We start from the raw sequence: 23,646 nt of genomic DNA on the forward strand, positions 1-23,646 counted from the left end.
TGGGTGAGAAGGGTCAGGAAGCAGTATTGGTTCCCCAGGTGTCTGGGGCCCCAAGACTAGGAGTGGCGCAGGGCTCAAACTAGGGGGGGGGGGGGGGGTGTGGGGGGGGGGGGGGGGGGGGGGTGGGGGGTGGGGGGGGGGGCAGGGGGTGGAGGGTGTGTGCGGAGGGTGCAGGGGGACCAGGGCCTAGGAAAGAGGGGAAGGAGCGGAGGTCAACAAAAATTTTATTTAAAGTGTCAGAATGAAACTTAATACTCTGTATACCAATTAAAATGTTAACAAAAAAAATCTCACTGAATTTTTTTTTTTAGTTTCTCAGTTCTAGGGTGAAACTCAGTGTTAGAACATGTGCTCAGTATGTACAAAGCTGTGGTTCAACATGAAGCATCATTTATCTCCCCTCAAAGGTTTGGTTAATCCTCCTGTGGATTAAATAAACCTGTATAAAGGAACAAACGATGTTGCAAATTGTCTACAAACATCAATTATCACTGTTATTCTCCTTTCTTTTTCCTCTTCCCTCCCCCCCCATCTGTTCTCCCAAATCCTATATTTCAATTTCTCATTCTGATGATTATGAGTGCGTTATTAATATCTGGTTAGCAGTAGATTAAATAAGCACAGAGTACTTGGCTTTGGGGTCTTTAACAACTGCAGAGAGAAGCTCGCCAAGCAAGTAGTGGGCCAGGAATTAGTGGAGAAGTAAAAACAAGATCTTACCCTCGGAACCCTGGGAAGAGGAGAAACCCCACCACAAACTGAGGAGCTGTATCCAAGTGAAAGACTTCTCCTGAGAGCCAGGAGAGCAGATCCAACAGAGAGTGGGGAGTTGGATTATCAGTTTGAGGAGCACAGCACCTTTGCTCAGGACACGCAGTCGCCAGGGGACTAAACTGCCAGAGCACATTCTAATGTTCTCAGAGCAAAAGTCAGCACCTCACCATGTGCAGTCCTGTAGACTAAGCGGCTGATCTGCATTTGAGATCAAATGGTGCAGAAGTTATACTCTACCACTAATGAAGATGGGTGAGGGAAAATGGTTCTGAATCTCATTTACACAGAACCACTCTGTATTCCTGAACTAAGGACAAGATTGATCGTTTAAAAATCTGGTTCTTATTATTAACATTGCTAAAGCATTAGAAGAGTGGAAAAACACTGAGATTTCCCAACTTCTCAGGAATTCAGGGTTCCTAAGTTAGCCAAAGTAGCGTGTGTGTGTGTGTGTGTCTGTGTGTCTGTGTATGTGTGTGCGTGTATGAAGATTTAGTCAAATATCAAGCGCTTAATTGTTCCTGAGTATTTTTTCAGTATAATAATACTATCAGAAATCCACTTCCACAAACCCACTCCATTTTCCTCATGAAAGCGATAATTAATGCATTATTACATTCATTCAATGCGTAAAGAGACCCATCCATCACCAAGAAGTGCTTCTGTCACAAAAGGTGAACGCAGAGCGGTTAGTTATAAAACATGTTTTATGACTTAGGGAGTTCACATGTGGGTCTCAATTCTATATTGTTTTTCTGTCAAACTTCTACTTTACTTACTTTCTACTTCTATATAGTACAAAAATTAATTATAATAGCCATTTATGAGGATAATCTAAGAAGAAAAATTTAAGATTATTTACCGACATATTTCAAAATAGGCCGCATCGTTGTTTTTATTTACATAATAAGATCATACAAGATTATTTTGAAATTTACTTGAGAGTCAGTAGCTGGTAAAATTTAAGAAATGAGGGGCTGGAGAGATGGCTCAGAGTTAAGCGCACTGACTGCTCTTGCAGAGGACTCGGGTTCGATTCCCAGCACCCACATGGTGGCTACAAACCATCCTTAACTCCAGTTCCAGGGGAATCCGAAGCCCTCTTCTGACCTCCACGGCATTGCACGACATGGGTGCACTCACATATGTGCAGGCAACACACTCATATACATAAAATAAAAATAATAAACAAAAAAGAAATGAATGCTCCATTCAGACTCAGTTTACATATGTTTTTAAAACAAATTTTAAACAAAATGAGAATATGATCAAATAAAAATTCAAACATAAATATGAATTCTAAAACTAATAAAATTCCAAACAAACATGAATTCTCATGCTTCTAGATTCCATAAAATCAAGAAAAATTACTTTAAACTTTTTCTTAAAGTTAAAATATAGTTAAAATAAAACTCGGCCAGGCGTGGTGGCACACGCCTTTAATCAGTACTCAGAAGGCAGAGGCAGGCAGATCTCTGGGAGTTCAAGGCCAGCCCCGTTGACATAGTGAGATCCAGGCCAGCTGGGGCTAGAGGGAGACCCTGTCTCAAAAATACCAAAAAAAAAAAAAATACATACTACTCACAGACATTTCTCTTAACTAGGTTGGAGTTGACTTTTTAGCTTAGGCAAAATAAATTTTGTAACTGAGAAAAGTTTCCTAGTGATTTATGTTTATTGCAAAATAACACAGTTCTCTCTGTGGTTAAAGATTAATTTATCCACTTTCATAAATTTATTCATTGCTTGGAAATGTCTTATGCCATTCAGGTCAAGGGTATATTCAAAAAGTGTTTATTTTAGAATACACAGAGAATTCAAAAAGCTAAACATAAGAGCAAACAAACAACCCAATTAAAAAGTGGGGCAAGGAGCTGACCAGGAAATTCTCTAAAGATGAGACACAAATAGGAGAAATACTTTAAAAGATCCAACATCTCTAGTCATCAGGGAAATGCAGAATAAAACCACTTTGAGATTTCATCTTACCCCACTCAGAATGGCTGTGGTCCATGCCTTTAATCCCAGCACTCGGGAGGCAGAGGCAGGCAGATCTCTGTGAGTTCAAGGCCAGCCTGGTCTACATAGTGAGTTCCAGGACAGCTGGGGCTACAGGGAGACCCTATCACAAAAAGACAACAACAACAACAACAAAAATCCAAAACACAATGACAAATGCTGGCAAGGATGTGGAGGAAGAGAGCTCCGCCCACTGCTGGTGGGAGTGCAAACTGGTGCAGCCACTAAGGAATCAGTGTGGAGAGTCCTCAGAAAGCTTGAAATTGACCCAGCCATACCATTCTTGGCCATACACCCTAGAGTCTCTATACCCTGCTACAGAAATACCTGTTCATCATCCATGTTTATTGCTGTTCTTTTCATAATAGTCAGAAATTGGAAACAACCTAGAAGTCCATCAACTGATGAATGGATAATGAAGATGTGGTACATTTATTTATACAATGGAGTATTATTCAACTCATTACTCAATATTACTTAGCCGTGGGTTTTGGGGGGAGGCTTCCTGGGAGGGATGGTGGACTGCAGTAATATGAAGGGTAAAGAGGAACCTTAGACTAGGAAGGGTTAAACAGAGTAAGGAATGGGAGGGCAGAGGAGGAGTAAAGGGAGAGTAAAGTAACACTAAAGACCTTTAGAAAAGGCCATATGGAAACCTACCACCACAGAAGTTTCTTAAAGTATATACATATACATCATAAAGAGATTAAAAGGAGCTCTTCTATAACAGGGGGCATTGTCCTTTCTAGACATCATAGACTAATAATAATTTAAAAAACACCTCAATGCCAGGAATGGACTCCTTCTTTTGATGTTGTTAACCAGGGGTCCCAGAGACCCTCAAACAATACTGGCCATTGCCCCTGTTCTTGCATACCCACTAGGACATCATGGTAAGACCTTACTGCTGAAGACACTATGTACATGAGCTATAGAACAAACAAGGACAAATCATTCTGGTGCTGACTTCAGAGCCTCATCTCTACTGGTCAGGGTTTATAGCGCTGGAAGGTGCTATGTAAGCCACCCAAAGGAAAAACAATCATCATTCTTACCCAGCTGTGAATCCTGTGAATTACAATAACAACCGGTCTGGTGTGATATGCCTGTTGGTGCAATATTGGCACAAATATTATGAGAGTAAGCAACCACTCTTTAATTGGATTTAAAGCCCACTTCCTAGGATGAAGCCCACACCTGACATTGATATCAGGCTTAGGACCCTGAGGCTAATCAGGTCACAGGACACAGAGAACCTGATACTAGCTTTATACTAAATAGTTACCATATTGAACTGACTCCTAATGACTTATTAATGCATCTCTCAATGCTCACCAGAGGAGCTTCCTTATGCAACAGAGGTGATTAACACAGAAACCCACAACTGGACAATGTGCAGAGAATATGAGGCTGCAGAGCACTTATCCCTGAATAGGACATCCATATCAAACTTCTTCCCCACAAGGCTCAGGGATTGTTGTGGAAGAGGAGGCAGAAAGACTGTAGAGGCAAGGTGGTAGATGACCACAAGGAAACAGTTTTCCAGACAGCTATTCAGTTACTCAGATGAACTCGGAGCAATAGTGACAGCACGCACAAGTTCCATGCAAGCTCAAATCAGAAAAACATTCCAGCAAGACACGAGGAAGCGGGTAAGAAGCTCCAACCCCACCTAAGGAAACTGTGGCAACGGATGGCTGCTGGGAGGGGCAGAGTCAGTCTCTTTCAAGGACGGGACTCTTGGTAGGTTAACCAGGCCTCCAGTGGTTGGACCCACACGGAAGGGCATTTGCAGACATAAATTAGACTCTATAAGTCTTATCATGTATATTAGAGTACATTAAATTGGGTGGGGACCAACCAGGGGAGGTGGAGAAAGGAGAGGGGATCTAAACACCATCAAATTATAATGTACAGAAATCACAGAAATTCAATAAAAATAACCCCAAACTCCTAATGAAATAACCATATAAAAAGTGTTTATTTTATATTATATAGGAAGTATCTAAAAGGTAAAAATATAAAATCATTCATGGACTTTAATTTTTATTAAAAGAACAGATTTCTACAATAAACCATTTTCCTCATGATTCAATGCCTTATAAGTTAAGCACAACATTGAAATAATTCTACTTATCACATTAATGTCTAAAACTTAACTTTTAGGCGATACGGTTGAGCTTCCAGGATCAGAAGGTTTTCCAAAGAACAGAAAGACAATGACCACGGTGTCACAGATGCTATTCATTTTGCGATAAACCCAAGTATGAATAGCACGGCTCACATCCAACATTTTCAGCTAACACATTTCATCTTCCTAGACAGCCAACAGCTTCCTACCATTTACTACCACAAGTCTTACTTCAAAGAAAAGCACTCACGAAACCTGACTGCTGCAAACAGCCTAAAAATTAGACCCACAGGCAGCATGGTAGCAGCATTTTCCAACAAAGAAAGGACAGGAGGAACGTGATATTGCTACCGTCACTCCAGTCCTGGCTCCCATCCTAAGGGCTCCGCTAGGCTCCACAGAGCATTCCGCTGACCCAGAGGGAATGCACTGTGGGATGCCTACTAACCCAGGCTATACACATGGACAAGGTCAAAGGGCCAGAGGAGCATGAGGAATGGCTTTTCTTTAAACCTGATTTTTCTCTTATTATTAGCAAATATTCCAAATTCCCAAGTATATGACTATGTGTTTAGATGCTTCTAAGTTTTCATGAGGGGAGATGGCTGAAGACTTCAGAAAAAACAATGCTCCTTTCCCAGGCTTATGTTATTCTCATTCTTAAAACACTTTTAATTTTTGAAGGTGGTTAGATTGCTAATTATCTGAAGTAATCACAATAAAGACTTTAAGAAGGTTCTTAAAGCTGAATGGACAATTTTAGAACACATGAATACATGCAGCTGAACGGGAAGGTCTGGACAGAACCCAAGTACTGTCTTTTCTGTAAGTATTCTTTGGCGTCATCTATTATTCCTTAAGATTAATATGTGCAGCCTTTGAGTATTCATCACATCTAGTAAACATGAAAGTTACTAGTGGCATTGCTCCAGAATCTATTATAATCAACACAGGAACAGAACATTTGGGGACAACTAAATTCTTATTTCCTTAATAGCTTCTCTCACTGAAAATATTCTTAAATAAGTGCAAACTGACAAGCCCAAGGAATGAATTTAATTCAAAAGCAAAAGAATTATTCTTCATTTAGCACAAAACCTTCTCACCTCTGTGGAATATAGAACATGTGCTGAGGAGGTGGTTTATAAAGGACTCCTTCATACACAGGCCACAGTCCACTTAAAATTCTGAAGAGAGAGCTTTTCCCACAGCCATTCGGACCAGTTATCAAAAGATGCATTCCTTCTTCTACCTAAAGTCAGAAATAAAGTTATAAGCTGTGATATTGAAACTGTATTTCCTCTGGCAGCATCTACACACGATTTACAACAGTAAGGGCATCTACAGTTTTTGCAGAGGATCTGTTTCAAGGACCCACAATGGATGGCTTACAACCATCTGTAACTCCAGCTCAAGGGGAATCCAATGCCTTTGGTTTACAAACACACACACACACACACACACACACATTTATAAATAATAAAAAGAAACTTTAAAAGCTCTCTAAAAAAATTCAATCACTTAGTCTTGGATAAGAAAGAAACAAACAATGTATCAGAGTTGGAACGTTGGCTTTGGTTATTCTCTGAAGCTAAAAGTATCCTAAAATAGTTTAATTACGAAGAAAATGAATATTCTTGGAATGAACACTGGCTTTCAAATATTTCAGTCGACATCTTTGTACTAGGTACATGAAGAGAACTGTAACTACATGAGAAATAAGACAAATCATAAAGTTTAAGTTAAAATACATTAAACTTTTTATGCTGGTAAAATTTATGTAAAATCCAAAGAACCCTGAAAGTTGACTATACTACGAAGCAGCTATCTGAGGGGCCAGCTGTGCTCCTGATTTTGCACCTCAGCATCTGAAATGCCACAGCAATCACAAAAGCCCAGAATCGGAGAGAAAAGACTATTCTAATTCTACTTTATACTCATCTCTTAAAGACTACGCTTAGCAAACTTAAGACAGAAGAAAGCAAAGGGACAGTGATACAGGCCATGTCTAGGGATTAATTAAAACCTACACAGTCAACGCTCCATGTTCAGGGATCCACTCCTGAGGAATCAACAACTGGGGACTGAAACTACTTTGTGGAAGAAAAGGTGCATCTGTACTGAGTACGTACAGAATCTCTTTCTATATAAAATTGTGCAGGAAGGATTTGAACAGTAGCAGGTGCTGGTATCTGCAAATGTCACAGAGCCAGCCGAGGGAGTCTGTATGCACACTGAATGCTCATTCTCTGGGCACAAGTCATACCTGTACCACCCACTGATAACACAAGTTAGTTATTCATCGTCTAGCTGATGCTTCCCCATTGGCTTTAATCTTCGTTACCATTTAATTCAAACAGCTGAACTCTGTGAATTCTCATTCCGTTGAGTAGAATGGAGAAGTTCTGCATTGTGTTTGCAGGGCATTTTAAAGAACAAGAGGTAGGAATCCATTTAAAAATTTGAGTTACTTCTAAGAGCAAATGATGTTTTATAATATTACAGGTTTTTATATTTTTAATTTTTATTTTATGTACATGCACCTATGTCGTGCAATGTCTGCAGAGGTCAAAAGAGGGCATCAGATCCCCTGGAACTGGAGTTACAAACAGTTGTTAGCTGTCATGCGGGTTCTGGGAATCAGAACCCATTTTACAGGGTTATAGTGAACAACAAAATCTGAACAAATTATAGTTAATGCACAATTTCTCTTAAGTTTTTGAACACAGGACTTATCCATATTTAATGCATCGCCTCCTTCCCTTTCAACAGCTAGTAACCCTGCTCAACTGTAAATGTATCTCTAATAATTAAGCCTAGGTTAAGCCTCATTCTAAAGTTAGTTGTATTAAGGTGTTTATAAGATGATTATCAGGCTGATCAAGTCTTTGCTTGAACAAAGCTCAACCACCTTCACTATAGTTGCTACAGTTTGCATCCAAAATGTTTTCTGCAGGTTCACTTGGTGCCCAACTAGTAGCACATTCTGGGAGCGGGCAGGACATTTAGGATATGGGGCCTGCCTGGACGAAGTAGTCAGCGGGGGCATGTCCTGGGACATACTCGCCCTGACCCTCGTGGGCTCGTCACCTGCCACCCACCATGCGGTAAGAAGCTCCTCCGCTCCATCCCTCTGGCGTGGTGCTCCACTGGGCCCCCTGCAGTAGAGACAGCTGAGTTCCAAGTAAATCCCAGAAACCAGGAGCCAACAAAATACTTCCTCCCTTTATGTCCTCAAGCTAGTCACACAATGACATAAGTAACTAATATGACAGCCATTAATGCTTCATTTTCAAAATATGTTTGAATTCTATAACATGTTAAATCAGGGCCTTGGGTTTACTAAATGTTTTTCACCTTAGTTTTTTAAATTAAGATACAGGATACAAAATAAATTGTTCTCAGCAGAAGTAATAACTAAATTGAATACATGAATTTTCTGATTATTTAAAGTTGAAAATTAGAAAATATGCATTTACTGAATTTGCTAATGACTTTTGAGGAAAAGCCATATTATAGAAAGTATATAAAAGTACAGTTTTACAGATTTCTTAGCAATTTTACTAATAAATTGAAATCCATTTCCTGATACTAATTTCTGAGGAGATTAGCTTTGTGTCCAAAGCTACCTTATGAAGGCTCTCAGTGTACTGTAGTTTTGATTTTCAACCTGGCAATAAAGCTGTACAGATCAAATCCTCTCCTCCCTGCTTTCTGAGGAAGGCACTGCCCTATAACTGAGCCGCTGTGCATACCTTTTGCTTTCCCCTTTTCCATATGCTCCTCTCTCCAGTGTTAACACAGGGCACATGAACTCTGAGTTGTTTTGTATTAGTGGGAAGGCAACAATCAGAAGACTCTTGAATAGCACCTTACTTTGAAGTTTAGTCTGGAAGCCACCACCTCTCCTGCTGGTGTAATTATGGGAACATTTTCACAAGTAATTCCATGATCCACATCAATAACTTTTCCTGTAATTAAGGGACAGTTACAAAAAGTTACAAGTCATCACAGCTTATTGCTAATTAAATAAAGAATAATACTGGATAATGTTGAATCAATTATAAAGATACTTTGCAAAAGTAAGTCATAGGAGGAACAATCTATATGAAATGAACATTAATGTAAATATGTAGTTTTATCTATTTAGAAAATCTTTCTGAGAAAAGAAAAATTTTATAACCTAATATCCATATCATTAGAGCAGAGCTTAACCTAATCTGATATAACCTGGACATACAGTTTAGAGGTATTGCTTCCCCAAATTTAATCTTTCTTACAGAAAAGAACCACTCTGTCCCCAAAACGGAATTATGAAATTATATATATAATATGTATATATGTATACTTAATATTTGCAGGGAGGGTTGAGACAGGGTCTCCTTGTAGTCCCAGCTGACCTAGAATTGGCTATGTAGACCAAGCTGAACTTGATCTCACAGAGATTCACGTGCCTCTGCCTCCCCGAGTGCTGGGACTAAACGCTTGTGCCACCACGCCCGGAGAAGTGTTATATTTCAACAGAAAATAAACCAATTTAGAAACAGCAGTATAATAATGGCGCCAATTCTATTCATTAGTTCAATTTTTAAAAGCAAACAAGCCATTCAACCTATATGGAATTTCCCAGTGTAGTTTGAACATTGTTTTCTTCAGTACAGGCAGCGTAACTTCATCGCACTATTAGTTACCACCACTTAAATTGAAATGTTAACTTGGGGGTTGGTGTTTAAATAATGTTTGTTATTTAAATGTTAGTTCCTAGCCAGTACAAAAAGCTCTTTTCTAGAAAAGAAAACTTTGGTTCTGATAAAAAGAAACTGAAATATAAGGAAAATGCAAAAGTCCCTGAGTTTCGTACCTCTGATGGCCAGGGTGTCACTGAGGGGTGACTTTATATCACTGCCACTCTTGCTGTGGTTTTCAGGCTCTTGAGTGATAGGACTTCTCTTGTAAATGCCTCTTTTTACCTCATCAAAGACCCAAAGCATGTTGTAGACCCTAGCAGTATAGCCTGCTAGCTCAGTAATCTAAAATCAGTATGTAAAGGATGAGTTAATACATTTGCAATAGACTTTTACAGTTATGCAATCGTGCAAATTTCTCGATTTAATGTTTAAGATTCTATTTTACTATATATGAAAAATAATATATTTGATAATTGAAACAAACAACAGTAAAAAGCTTATCAAAGGAACAATATAGGAAGATGTCAGTGTAAATCTGATGGGAATTACATAACAAAAATATTTATCTTGGGGTTCAAAATGAAGTAAAATTTCAGACTATTAATGAGTCTGTTAAGAATCACTTAGTTAAATTTCTGATTTGGTCCTTGTTTCAATAAAACATTGGTAGCTTATATCTGATAGCTTTTCTTTTCCTATTTAAAATAGAATACTGGGCTGGGTACCTAGCTCAGGGGTGAAGCACCTGCCTACCCTGCATGAAGTTCTGGGTCAGTCTCCAGTACCACGAATATACACATATGTATGCATTCAAACAAATTTAGAAACAGAATAATGAAAAACAATATGACATTAGCTCTAGTTCTATTTATTTTAAAAGCAAACAACTCATTCGGTGTTTGTGTGTGCGTACAGTGTGCATGCATGTATGTGCATGGGTGTGCGTATGAATTTCTTAAATAGGAGGAAAGTATTTTTCCTCTTATTACAAAATGTATGAAATGTATGCTTCTGAGCCAAATTATTGTAAAAATTCCTCTTTAGGAAGAGGAACATCTGTGCTAGAGGGCACACATTGTGAAAGAGAGCTCAGTGAAAAGCTTCAAGTTCTTTTAGTATATGTCCCACAATCCAGCTTCTTTTCAAGCCAAACATAATGTAAATGCCCAAGAAAAACAATGAACTCTATGACTTTTTCTAGATAAGATGATTAGATAATGCTCTGCTTTCATCCCGAGACTCCACAGAAAGATGCTCTGCTCTGATTCTGCCAGTTGTCCAATTTGGGTTAGCCTCTTCCTGATTTTCCATATGAGAACACCTTGTTATCAGAGCACTGCGAAGAAAGGTGACTCATCTCTCACCCTATTCATTTGCCTCAGTGAAAAGGAAAGTCCAAGAAGGGGAAGCTGACAGTGTGTAGAACAGCATACTAATGCTGACACACAGGGAAGACTTTCGTGTGTAAATCTTAAGCTGCAGAGAGGCGAGTGTTATTAGTGAGTGAGAAGTTAATCCTAATAGTACTTCATGTCTGTACACTGATGTTACAGTTATTTAGAGGACCGTTCCTAAAATTTTATCTGGAAAAGTCTTACACTCTCAATTAGGGGAATATAAGCTAAAGTTGAACAAAATGTGGAGCATTAAAAATAACAGTAACAAACTGACAGGCAAGTCAAAAAGGGCAAGAAGCTGGCCAACAGTGACCAAAGTGTTCCAGGTGTATTAACTTGTAACATTCAACACATCAGCACTGTCACTACAGCTACGGAAACAAAGACACTGACAGACATGGAATTTGACGAAAGCATGTCACTTGCAAATGCTGACATGTGAATAGAAATTTAGGCGCTGGTTCTAAAATCCACACTTGAGGGATTCTTCTGTTTTCTCTTAATTTAAGAGCAAATATATCTTGCTTCAGGCAGAAAAAGAGGAATAACAAAATAAGGTATATTAGCAGTAACACATTTGAGAGTTGCTGCCCTTAACCTAATTACACTCTTGGAAGTTTTTGGTAGAGAAAGGTATGTTTCTAAAACACTATGTATATGTCATTATTTACATTTTGCTTTATTCTCATGTCACTGTCATATTTTAAACAAATTAACAAGAAATGCAAGTACCTCTTTATATGAAGACATAATTCTTTCAATAGCATCAGCTCCTGAGGCCAATAAATTTCGGGCAGTCGTGAAGGCTTCCGTTCGATCGCTAACCATGGCCTGCTTTTGGCCGTCCTCCAGATCTAAAAGCAAATTACAGAACTAATGAGGTTGTTTATGAATTAACTAAATGCTTTATTTTGCACAAATGAAATTATGGCTAAAATAACAATATTTCATTAGCAACAGTAATTTCCTAGAACTATAATGATAAGAAGATAATATTTGTATCAGATTTTAAGTTTCCTTTTGCTCTCCTATTTGTTTAGAAGAAAACCTGGACAACTAACTCTATAGGAACTAAGGCTGCTTTCATTTAGCTTTCTTTCAATCTTTCCCATATCCAACTTTCTGCCATTATCACAGCTAACATGGTCGATAAACCCTGCTAATGTGAGGCAGATGGCGAGATGGCTCGGTCAGTAAAGTGTCTCCTGTGCAGGCATGAGGAACCGTGTTCCGATGCCCTGTACTTGATTTTTAAAACCTGAGCACGGTAGTGACTGGCACTGGAGGAGCAGAGCAGAGGCTGTCTGGAGCTCTCTGGCCAGACAGCAGAGCCAAATCAATGAGCTACAGACTCAATGAGAGACTGTTCCAAAAAAGAAAAATGGATGGGGGCTGGTGAGATGGCTCAGCCAGTACAGGCACTTTGCTTTAAGCCCGAGGACCTGAGTTCAATCTCCAGAACTCACATGTGGAGAGAACTGACTCCTCAAAGTTGTCCTCCGATCTCCACAGGTGTGTTGTGGTGCATATGTGCCTGCATTCACACAAACACATCACATATAGACACAAATAATAAATGTATGTATACATGCATATTTTAAAATAATAAAAATATTATTAAAAAATTAAAAAAGGGGAGCATCATCTCAAGAGACACCTGACATTGATCTCTGGTCTCTACACAGTGTACCCACATGCACATATGCACAGACCCATACAAATATGTATATACACCACACACCCATACGCTCACAGAAACCCACTAACTTGAGTATGGAAAACATTCACGGTATGGCTTCCTTCAAATAGATGAACTAGCCTGGTCCTCAAAATCTTGATTTTGTCCACCTTTCTCAAACTTTCTTCAGCCTATGTTTAGTTGAACCCTAAACACGTTCTATTCCGTCAGTCCTCTGGAACTTCATATCTGATTTCTTCTATGTAGCTCAAGTTGACATGGTATTGAATTTATGTTCCTCCAGTCTCAGCCTCCTAAGTCCTGGGGTTTGAGCATCCAGTGAGATTTAGATAGACACAGGAACAGTACCGTGGGATTCTCAGCAAACCATCAAAATAGCGAATTGCTCTGTGAGGTAAAGCACTAAAAAAATTTTGACGTAACGAGTATCTGGCTGTTGATTTCAACCAAGTACTGGACTTCATGAATGTGGATTAAAAGGGGATTGACCTTTCACTGACAATGTCTGCTAAGGAAAAAGCATCTGACAGATGGACTGGGGGTTGGTATGAAATAGAAGCTCCCATGACGCTTTGGCACATTCATGCCTACCTGGTTTTCTTCATGCTTTTAGCAGCAAAGTAACAAATATTTTCCCACAGGTTTCATGTGACTTCTATACTGCCTTGTTCTTTGGCAGGTACCATCAGAGCAGTGCCTGTAATACTTTGTCCTCCAACTGCCTGAGCTCTCTGACAAGTGCCAGATTCTTTAGCATCAGAGATATAAATCCATGACCTCACCTATTTTGTGTCCTAGTCAACACATTGGATCTTCTTCTCTAAGTATCTTAACTATTTTGCAGGAAGTTCTTCATTTAAGGATTCTATATTTACTATTACAGCTGTTTGTTTTAATGCTATTTCTGAATTCTGAGGGCAACAGGCATTGAAAATTGAAAGCATCTCTGGCTACTTTACTGGAAAGTCAAGAAAGGATTTTTAAGGTGAAGACTATGTACAAAGGAGAGATCACCCTTCTATGTTTACGAAGAGCCTCACACTGGGCTGAGCTGGCTCAGCCGTTGGTTAAGAGTGCTTTCTGCTCTTCAGAGGACCTGGGTTCCCAGCACTCACATGAAGCAGTTCACATGATCTGTGAACTCCAGCTCCAGAGGCTCCATGGCCCTTTTCTGGCTTCCACAGGCATCAGCACACATGGCATGTATTCACACACACACACATAGACACATAAATAAAAGTAAAATTTTAAAAAGGACCCCAGATTGTGTAATACAGCATAAACCCTAATGTAAATGATTGATTTTAGTATAATGGATAATAATCAGTTTATCAGTTGTGGCAAATTTCCACATTTAAATAATAAGAAAAAATCGGGGCTGGAGAGATGGTCGTTCTTGCAGAAGACCAGGGTTTGAATCCCAGTACCCACATGGCAGCTAACAACTGTCTGTAACTCCAGTCCCAGGGAATCAGACAGCCTCTTCTGACCTCTGCGGGCATCATACGGCACGGGTGCACTTATCTATATGCAGGCAATACACGCATACACATAAAATAAAAATAGTAAATAAAATTAGAAAAAATAATAATAGGAAAAATCTACCAGAGAAACTATTTGAGAATTCTATACTTTCTGATCAATTTTTTAGAAATATAAAACTTCTGTAAAATTAAAGCATATAAACGAAGATCATAGTGAAGTAATGCTATACACTCATGAGCGCACCTAAAGGGGAAAGACTGACAATATCAGACACTGACGAATACACAGAGCGCCTTGAACTCTCATACACTGCCATTTATGAGACAAACCGAAGATGTTACTTCAAAAATGCTGAACAAAATCTACTACAGCTGAGCATATGTCTAGCCTGTAATCTAGCTAGAGCCAGTCCCCGATAAGTACAAGAAACAAACATGTGCATTAAAAAGGTGTGTTCACAACAGCACTATTAATGTCTTGATGTCTACCAAGAACAGAATACATAAATGTGGTTGAATCATCATAGAACAGGGTATTATGTAACGAAAATTATTGAACCAGAACTGATTCTCACAACCATAATGCTGAAAGAAACCAGTCTCAAAATTAGCATGTACTTAAACTATTATATATACAAAATTTTTAAAAAGGCAAAAGTCTACTAAAATGATCACCTTAGTTGTGCTGAGCATGGGGCCTGAGTAAGACAGGGGAGGTTCAGGGACGGTTCTTGAGTGGTGATGACATTTATGTACCCACTTGTGAAAATGTCACATGCTTAGCTAAGCACATCTTTTGAAAAGTATAGCTTTGATGCGTTTTTTGATAACTAGTGCTATGCTAATTGCTAAACAAAAGTGTAACTAAATCCAGCTGACCTACAGTATGAAACGCTATTTTAGTAATCTGTCCCTGGAAGGGTGCATGGTGCTGCCTCTGCTATTTTAGCCCACATTCATACGATGCAAGACCAATGCCTTACACACTCCCGTCTCTGCGCGACAGGTGTCTGACAAGGTGCACCAGGAGCAGAAGTAGCTTTCACTAGAAGTAGCTTTCCTTCACCCACCTGGAACTAGTTTTGATGTAAACAGAACAAAGTTACCTACTTTGGTTAAAAATTCAGATTATAGCTGTCAGGCAACTCTTCATGTAATTTATCTTAATACAAAGAAAGGGATAAATGTTCTTTAAAATAATATAGCAGACTTAAGAGACTTCAAAGTTTCTAATTCAATGATTGGATTAGATTATGTCATTTTTTGGGGGGGGTTCTTTTTGAGATAGGGTCTCCTGTAGCCCCAGCTGGCCTACACTCACTATGGAGGCCAGGCTGGCCTCAATCTCACAGAGATTGACCTGGCTTTGCTTTCTGAGTCTGGGATTAAAGGGGCAAGCTACCACACCCGGCCCATCCTTTTTTTGTGGAGTAAGTTTCAAAGGCAGTGTATGGTGAATTACACAATGTTTGCCGTCCTTAGAGCTTCTCCTGCCTACCTGTGGGAATTTAGGCAAGCCAGAGCTCTAGACTAGAGGCTCTAAGTTCCTCTTCTGAAGGGAAAACAGCATGTTCTCTATGCAATTTTGTTTTGAATATAAATATCATACCCCTACTATAAAAGCTCATTTGAAGTTGTAAGAGGATGGTCCAGCAAATCTACAACAGAACTGCTTTTCTCTTTCTCCCTCCAACAAAAATTATGCAGGTTCTTTGTCCTACCCACAGTCTGTTTCTGACTTCCCTCAATCCCTGCTCTTTTAAACATCTGTAATCATACCATAAAATTAATCATTTTCTATGAGCCAGGCATTGTTCTAAAGTTTACATCAATCCTTATGACAATCCTGCTAACCTCCCCTATTTTGGCTATGAGGAATTTGAATCATAAAAAAATTAAATGATTTTCTCAGGGCCATAGCCTTGTAAGCAAAACAGTCAGCACTTAAACCCAAGCAGTCTGACAAGAACTGACACCTGAGTTTTTACTATTTTCCAAAGATTGTTTTCAAGCACACTTACACATTATATATAATGTCCTAACAATTCTGAATGATATATATTATTATCTACATGGTTAAGATAGGAAAATTAAGGCCTATAAATTTATATAATTTTCCAAAGTATGAATAATTTGATAATAGCAGGTCAAGATCTGAACAGTGGTTGGCTTGCCTGTCACACTCTGTGTGTGACTCTGTCTCTGTGATTCTCTCTCTCTCTCTCCTCTCTCTCTCCCTTCTATACTACTTGTTCTTTTGTCTTTGATATTCTGTTTCATTCAATATTTTTAGATTTATTTTTTATTTTTAATCACATGTCTGTGTGTAGCATGCATGCAGATGCCCGTGGAGGCCAGAAGAGGGCGTCAGATGCCCTGGAACTGCAGGTACAGGGGTTGTGAGCTGGCTGATGGTGTTGGGATCCAAACTCACATCCTCTGCAAGAACAGCAGCAAGTGCTCTTAACCACTGAGCCGTGTCTCCAGCCCCAGCTTCACTCAATTTTTCACCTTCTTATGCCTTGAGAAGGCATTTTATCTCTAACATAAGAGACAACTAAGTGATTAAGTCTAAATTAAGATTTAAGACTAGAATAGAAAACATGATGCACAATTCAAGACCTAAAACCTGAAGAAGATTTGGTCTGAGTGAAGTAATATTTTTATATATTAAGTCACTGGAGGTCAAATATATTCAGAAAATACAAATAAACATAAATACACATATAGTAAACTTAAATATTACAGATTTTGAAACATATTCTCAAATAATATTGTCCTATGAGTTCATTTCTTTCTTCTATAATTTTTTAATTAAAAAATATTTTATTAGAATTGCTTTAAAAAATATGGTTACACTGAAAGATTTTGTATAGGTGGACAATTTGTAAAGGGAGTGACTGTCAAACTCACACTGTAGGTAAAGTGACGAATTTCACACTGTTGACACTTGGTAGCAGTTTTGTTCTTCCATGAAAATTTTGCATGGTCCCTCTCTATATAAAAATTCTTACAGCTTGAAGTGGTGCTATGTTTCATCTATTGCTTCAATATAAAAGTGTTGTTTTAGGAATGTGCTGTCAGCACCTGTAGAATGTATTTTTTAAATTATTTATTTTTACACCCACTTCCCAGATAGCACCCTCCCATAGCCTCCCTCCCCCCACTAGGCCCTTATACTCTGATATCCCTGTTACTGTCTGCGGTGTTGTCAGCACCCCCAGCCATTCCCTACTACTTGCCCTTCTGGTGAATCTGGTCAGCCTCTCTAGAGGTCTTTGTTTTAGGAGGGTCAGCTGTTCCTCATCTGGCAGTAATCAGTTGTCTCTATTCCTTTGGATAAGATTGGGGTCTGCTGTCCATTTTCCCAGTAGAATGTATTTTTAAATATCTCATTGCATCTTAGTAAGAAAGCTAGTTAGCTTCTTGGCACACATGTTTACTTCTTACTAATCTCAGTGGGGTTAATTTGTCAGCATTAATAACTTCATTTTCTCTATTCTATGTGGGTAAAACCCCAGGGTTTTCTAAAACCAAACACTACTAACAGTACAACAGTTCAATCTTGTTGTTGAGATTGTCTCTAAAATACATTAGACATGAAACTTTATTATTATTATTATTATTATTATTATTATTATTATTATTGTGCTGGACCTGGAACTTACTATGTAAACTAGGCTGGCCTTGCTCTTACAGAGATTTGCCTGCCTCTGCCTCCTAGAGAGCTGGAATTAAATGCATGTACCACCACACCCAGCCATAGGTACAGACTTTTAAATGACTATTATTAAGAAACAGCTTTTTAATTAATACTTTGCCAAGCTTCATAGCAAAACCAATCTTAGGAGCAAATGTTTTTAGTGTATTCTTTCCTATAAGGCTCCTTTGACAAAAGCAGTTTTATTTCTTTATGAAATGATTATGTCCTGAATACTATTACTAAGAATATCTTTTACAATATAAATTTTTAAATAATGTTTTTAGTAAATGTGAACACATCAAAACGGATAAAATTCAATTTCCCCACTGTTCTATTAGACAGTTTCGTTGTAGAGTATATTTGGTATGTGTTTGGCACTTACCACAAAGACAGACTGACAAATCACAGTTTACTGAAATGAATATTTTTAGCTTAAGAATGACTCAGATTTGACAAATTTTAGACAAAAATTGGCTAAGCAGTCATAAAAATTAAAGTATTACATACTCACTTGTTTCTATTATTAGCTCAGTTTAAACAAATAGCTATGAAATCTTGTGCACAAGCAACCATAAAATACTATGAATGCGTTTGCATTATCCTTAACGCTATCTTTTGTCTTCTAAGAAGTGACCACCACCACTTATTAAGTACAACATGCTCCCCATGTTGTAAAAGCAACTCTGTATCAACTTCTCATAGCAACCCTCTGAAGCAGCTTTTCTCAGTCTCATTTTCCAGATGAGGAAACTGAGTCTTAGGGAGGTTAATTTGACCAAGAGGATCTTGGGCTAGTGGGAGCCAAGATTTGAACAAAGCTCCGTTTTATTCCAAAGTCTGCTTTTGTCTGGTTCCTTCAAAACTACGGCCAGTTTTGATCAGGTGGTTTTTTAATGGGGGGTGTTTGATGCACCTTCAGTCACAACCAACCCCTGGCATGTGTGGGTGCTGAGGAGATGGGTTCCAGGAACAGTGAAGAGTCTGAAATACACAGATACCCCAAGTGGCCTAAAGAAGCTGATGTAGCCATTACACATGGCTTACACCTTCTACATTCTTTAAATGATTTCTAGATGATTTATAACACTTAAGGCAACCTAAATGCTATGGAAATAGTTGTACATGTTGATTACAGATAAATTTTCTGGTTTTGCTTTAGGCTGTTTCTGATCTCTGCTTGGCTGAATCCTTGAATGTGAGCCCGTGGATGCTGCACTCTAACTGCAATCCCCCGCATTAGGCTGTTTCTGATCTCTGCTTGAATCCTTGAATGTGAGCCCGTGGATGCTGCACTCTAACTGCAATCCCCCACATTCCTGCCAATAAAGACCCAAACCCTCACACAAGACAGGCACTGCAATGCTGCCCTCACACTTACCTGTCTTAGTTATACCAAAGGAAGGGAAGTTTGTAAAAACTGTTGAGACAGGGTTAGGACAAAATTAGGTAGCTGTAGCTTGATAACTCCCACCCTGCAAATATACTACAGGAGCGTCCCATGTTACCTGCAAACTGAGGATTCATTCTATGACTGAAGTACACTCTGAAACCTTGCTAACTACAAACCAAAGTGAATTCAGTTAGAGAAAATGTATAGACTTCATCCATAGGCTGTTAAGAACCAAACATGAGGAGCGCTTGTGTTATACTCTTTCTGAAGATATTAACTTGCTTTGAGGTAAATGTAAACTAATCATTGGGCGATATAAATACAATAGCTCCAGGTAGAATCCCCAAAGCACTGCATTGCTGGGAAGCTCCTTTGAGTAACTTCTCCATCTTTCATACCACTGCTCACTGCCCTTGTTTCTGACCACCAATACTAGAATAATGGCTCCATTCACAGTAACGCATAGAACTAGCAATGGCATCTTCAATAGAAACAACGGGAAGCATGTATTTAATATTAAGCATGAACTGTCATTACCACCGTCTGCAAAGCCCGTTGCAGTGATGATAGGTATAGCCACCATAATTAGTCCACAGCTGCTCCAAACGTACTTCATTAAGAACTGCTCTACCATGATGTACCACAAGCGTTTGGATAAAATAAGGTTCATCTGATAAGCTAAAGCTTTGTAACTTCTCTGGAGCTGCTTCATTTCTACCTAAAATGAGAAAAAAGAGAATTAACTCAGCACAGGCTATGAAAATAAGTACTTTATTTTCTTGAAGGTTATATGGCTATATTACTTTGCTTTGTTATAGTATTATTGTTTAGCTGCAACCACCAATAAATGTAGATAAATTAGAATTACTCATAATTTAATTCAGGCTATCCCTGCATTAGTTTAAAAAACATACTATCCTATAAATATAATATTGTTTGAGATACACATATGTGGGGGGGTATATACACAGCTCAGTGGTAGAACTTGTGCTTACATGAGGCCTTGGGTATAATAACCAATAATTCAATGTGTGTGTGTGACTTTAATAATGATTCTAAAATTATAAGATGTTACAATTATAATAATCTGTAGGTATATGGATAAGCAATGTTAAACCTCTATAATTCTTGAAAACACACAAAAAATCTAAAAATAAACAAAACATGTATAATTAGACTCCACTTTTGAACTAACTCTATTTCCTAGATATTGTCTTTTAAGCAAAACAGTCTACAGGACACTAATTTACACTGAGCTAAATGATTCAAGACTAACAAATCATTATGACTAAAACATTTGAGGCCAGTTTCCAAGCGGTCCTCAGTTAGTTTTAAATATTTTTCTTTGAGTTGGTTCTGCTATTGAAGAGGAAGTATGATAGTACTTTAAACGGTAAATAATGCTGCTTGATAATTAAAATATATCTTTAACTTTGAATAGCCCAATATTTCATTGCATGTTCAATGATACTGAGATTTCAGATGCACTGCACTTAAAATTTCTATCATATTCAACATTCTGAAATTACTGTCATGCGCTTCAATTTTATATAATTGGGCTAATTGTTTTAGGGACCTGCTTAGTGCTGAAAACCTTTGATAGTTAAAAATATCATTATAGAGCTGCTTTTTCCTATTTATCGTCTCCCTAACTTTAGTTTCTACTTCTGTGCTAGATAAAATTTAATTTCACCCTTTTTAAAATCCATGTCAAAATTATGTGCAAAACATAAACTAAAAGCAAAGGAAACTCCATGTTTGACGCCCCCTGCACTTTTTAAGAGACAGGATACTCACTCATGGATCAGACTTGCAAAGTTGTCAAAATGGCTTTTTTCTATGAAAGCACTGAGTTTCTCACTCTTGAACATCAAAGAAAAACAAAAACTGTCCTAACATTTTCATACCAACTCAACGAGGTCTCCTTAGTTCCCAAATACCTGTTTTCTCCACATGCTCTAGGGCCATTTACCAAGTTACCATTCAAGCTTTAAGAAAATGCCTCTGAGATAGTTCTGGTTATATCTGAGGTAACTGTGGCTTCTAGGACTGTTTAGAGAACACTGACACTTTATTCTCATGGAACTTCAGAAAAGTGTGCGCTCTATTAGTTCTCTACTAGCGTGTGGTTTAAAGGACAGTGAGTACAGAGAAGTCCAAAACGCTAAGTGGGCCACCAACAGGACAGCAGATGGCAACTAGCCCTGCAGTGCTGCTTCCACAGCCTCATGCTTCGCCCGCCGCACGACTGTCTTTCTTACCTTGTGCCCCCTGTAAAAGGCAATCTCCTCCACGTTGGCTATGATTCTGGAGTGAACATACCTCAGGTAGCCTTTTCTATGGGCCTCCTCAGCCACCAGTTTGCCAAACCTGGGAGAGCAGGCTTTCAGCACTTTAGCAGTGCCATACACCACAAGTCCTGCTAGCAGGGTGGGCCCTACTGGGCTTGCACCTCTGGATGTAGCAGTCTGGATGAGGGTGTAGGAGGTGAGCACAACGTCTAAAATAGGTTTGGTCAGGTTGGAGTACAAGTGAGCCACGGATTGGGAGAACATCATGATGTCTTCAGTCAAAGACTGGTCAGGGTTTGCCAGCCTCCCATCCATATTTATCACCTTATAGTAAGTCTGATCTGTAAAGTAGGTTTCATAGGCATGGTCTACCAAACGAGTTCTGAAGGCCAAGGCCAGTTTGCACTCCAGGTACCTTATGGCACTGTTGACAAAGGTGGCAGGAATGGCAATCATAAGCCACTTGATTAGTTTGATGATGAAAGCCCGAGGGTTCTTCTCCACAATGCTTTTCACGATTTTTCCATCCAAACCAGCCACATAGATAGAGAGAAATGTTCTTGAGATCAGAGCCACTGAGTGCAGGCAGAGCCATCCAGTTTCAGTGGTCACAAGTTTCGGAAAGAGAATTTTCCGAAGTTCCAGTAGCTGTTTGAAGAAATCTGCATTCACCCCGGGCGCAGGTCTGTTGCGGACCGTCTCCGTGCAATGCAGCATTCCCCTGCCGTCCGCGGCCGGGTAGGCTGGTTCCTTCTCCGTCCGCGGGCCAGGCAGCTTCCAACGCCTGCCAACGGCGGGGTAGAGGGTTTTGAGGGCATAGGCGGCAGCCAGCAGGCAGGCGGCCCTCCCAGCAGCGCCGGACCTGGTCCATCTCCCGCGACCGGCGGCCGCGTTCAGCATCTGTGTCATCGTCCCCGCTGCCCGAGCCCGCTTCGTCCAGAGCGACTCGTCTAGAAGCTCGAGCTCCGCGGCAAGCCCGGCCCACGCTTCCGAAGGTCTGCAGCGCTCCGCACTCGCTGTGTTCCGCGGGAAGGGACGCGCAGCTCCGAGCCCAGGGCGCCCCGCGGGGACCAGTCCCTGGCCGGCCCGGGCGCCAAGCTCCTCCCCCGGCTATTCATTGGCTGCGGGGCCGGGGCCTCAGGCTCCTCGCCTCTTCCCTTTGAACCCTGTGGACGCCGAGACCCGGACGGATCGCATCCTGGAGCCCGAGTTCAGTCTGAGATCCTGCGGAGGCGGCGTCAGGCCGGCTGCAGAGAACGGAGCCCTCTGGCTCCTACACACTTTCACCACATCCTTCTCCAGGAGGGAGGTTTGAGCAGCTCCGGGAGCCCAGGGCGGGGACGGGGAGGACGGCTCACACCGTGAACCTGCCGAGGACAGGGTTCGGGGAGGGGCGGCCCGGCAGAGGAGCGCGCACTCCTGGGCGCCCCGTCTGCCCCCCCCCCCCCCCACTGTCTACACACGGCACCGGGGCACCCAACCCACAGCTCACCTTCTAGGGGAGGGCGCCCCTCCGTACAGGAAAGCGCTGCCAGCCCCTTGCACACTCCCCCAACCCCTTGCACACTCCCCCAGCCCCTTGCACACTCCCCCAGTCCCTTGCACACTCCCCCAGCCCCTTGCACACTCCCCCAGCCCCTTCTTGTCCCACCTCTGCTTTTACCTGTCCTGAGACTGACAATCCTCAGGCTCCATGACCGCTATTTTTAGTGATGGAGATCTGGTATTTGTTTACAAGCTGAAGATTAAATGAGAGGCTGCTTCACTCTACCCTTGTGGTTTTACTCAGAGGTAAAGCAGCCCTCTGATCATAATTTAACCATCTGGGAATTCAATTCAAGAATCTCTTGCTTTTTTTTTTTTTAGATTTAGAGATTAGCTACTGTTTACTTTCTCTTAAAAAAGTTTGGTTAAGTAATAAAAATCAAGGATGTTAAAAAATTTGGCACATGCCTTTAATCTCAGCACTCAGGGGGCAGAGGCAGGCAGATCTTTGTGAGGCCTACAATAGTGAGTTCTAAGCCAGCTGGGGCTACAGGGAGACACTGTCTCAAAAAGACCAAAAAAAAA

The 23,646-nt window shown here is 40.1% G+C and overlaps 1 protein-coding gene across 1 annotated transcript in view; it reads right to left on the minus strand.

Moving 5' to 3' along the window:
- The window catches only part of Abcd2 (ATP binding cassette subfamily D member 2), a 50,803-nt gene extending 28,055 nt beyond the window's left edge, over nucleotides 1–22,748 (minus strand). Inside the window, exons 1-6 of the mRNA XM_008829669.3 lie at nucleotides 21,547–22,748; nucleotides 19,823–20,003; nucleotides 11,742–11,863; nucleotides 9,786–9,954; nucleotides 8,801–8,895; nucleotides 6,031–6,176 (exon numbers count right to left, since the gene is read on the minus strand). Coding sequence (XP_008827891.1) covers nucleotides 6,031–6,176; nucleotides 8,801–8,895; nucleotides 9,786–9,954; nucleotides 11,742–11,863; nucleotides 19,823–20,003; nucleotides 21,547–22,485 — 1,652 coding nt within the window. The 5' untranslated portion in view covers nucleotides 22,486–22,748. The remainder of the gene's footprint in view (nucleotides 1–6,030; nucleotides 6,177–8,800; nucleotides 8,896–9,785; nucleotides 9,955–11,741; nucleotides 11,864–19,822; nucleotides 20,004–21,546) is intronic.
- Between the last annotated feature and the right edge of the window lie 898 nt (nucleotides 22,749–23,646).

The sequence above is a fragment of the Nannospalax galili genome, unplaced genomic scaffold (genome assembly GCF_000622305.1).
Source record: "Nannospalax galili isolate Female #2095 unplaced genomic scaffold, S.galili_v1.0 scaffold454, whole genome shotgun sequence".
NCBI classification, from domain to species: Eukaryota; Metazoa; Chordata; class Mammalia; order Rodentia; family Spalacidae; genus Nannospalax; species Nannospalax galili.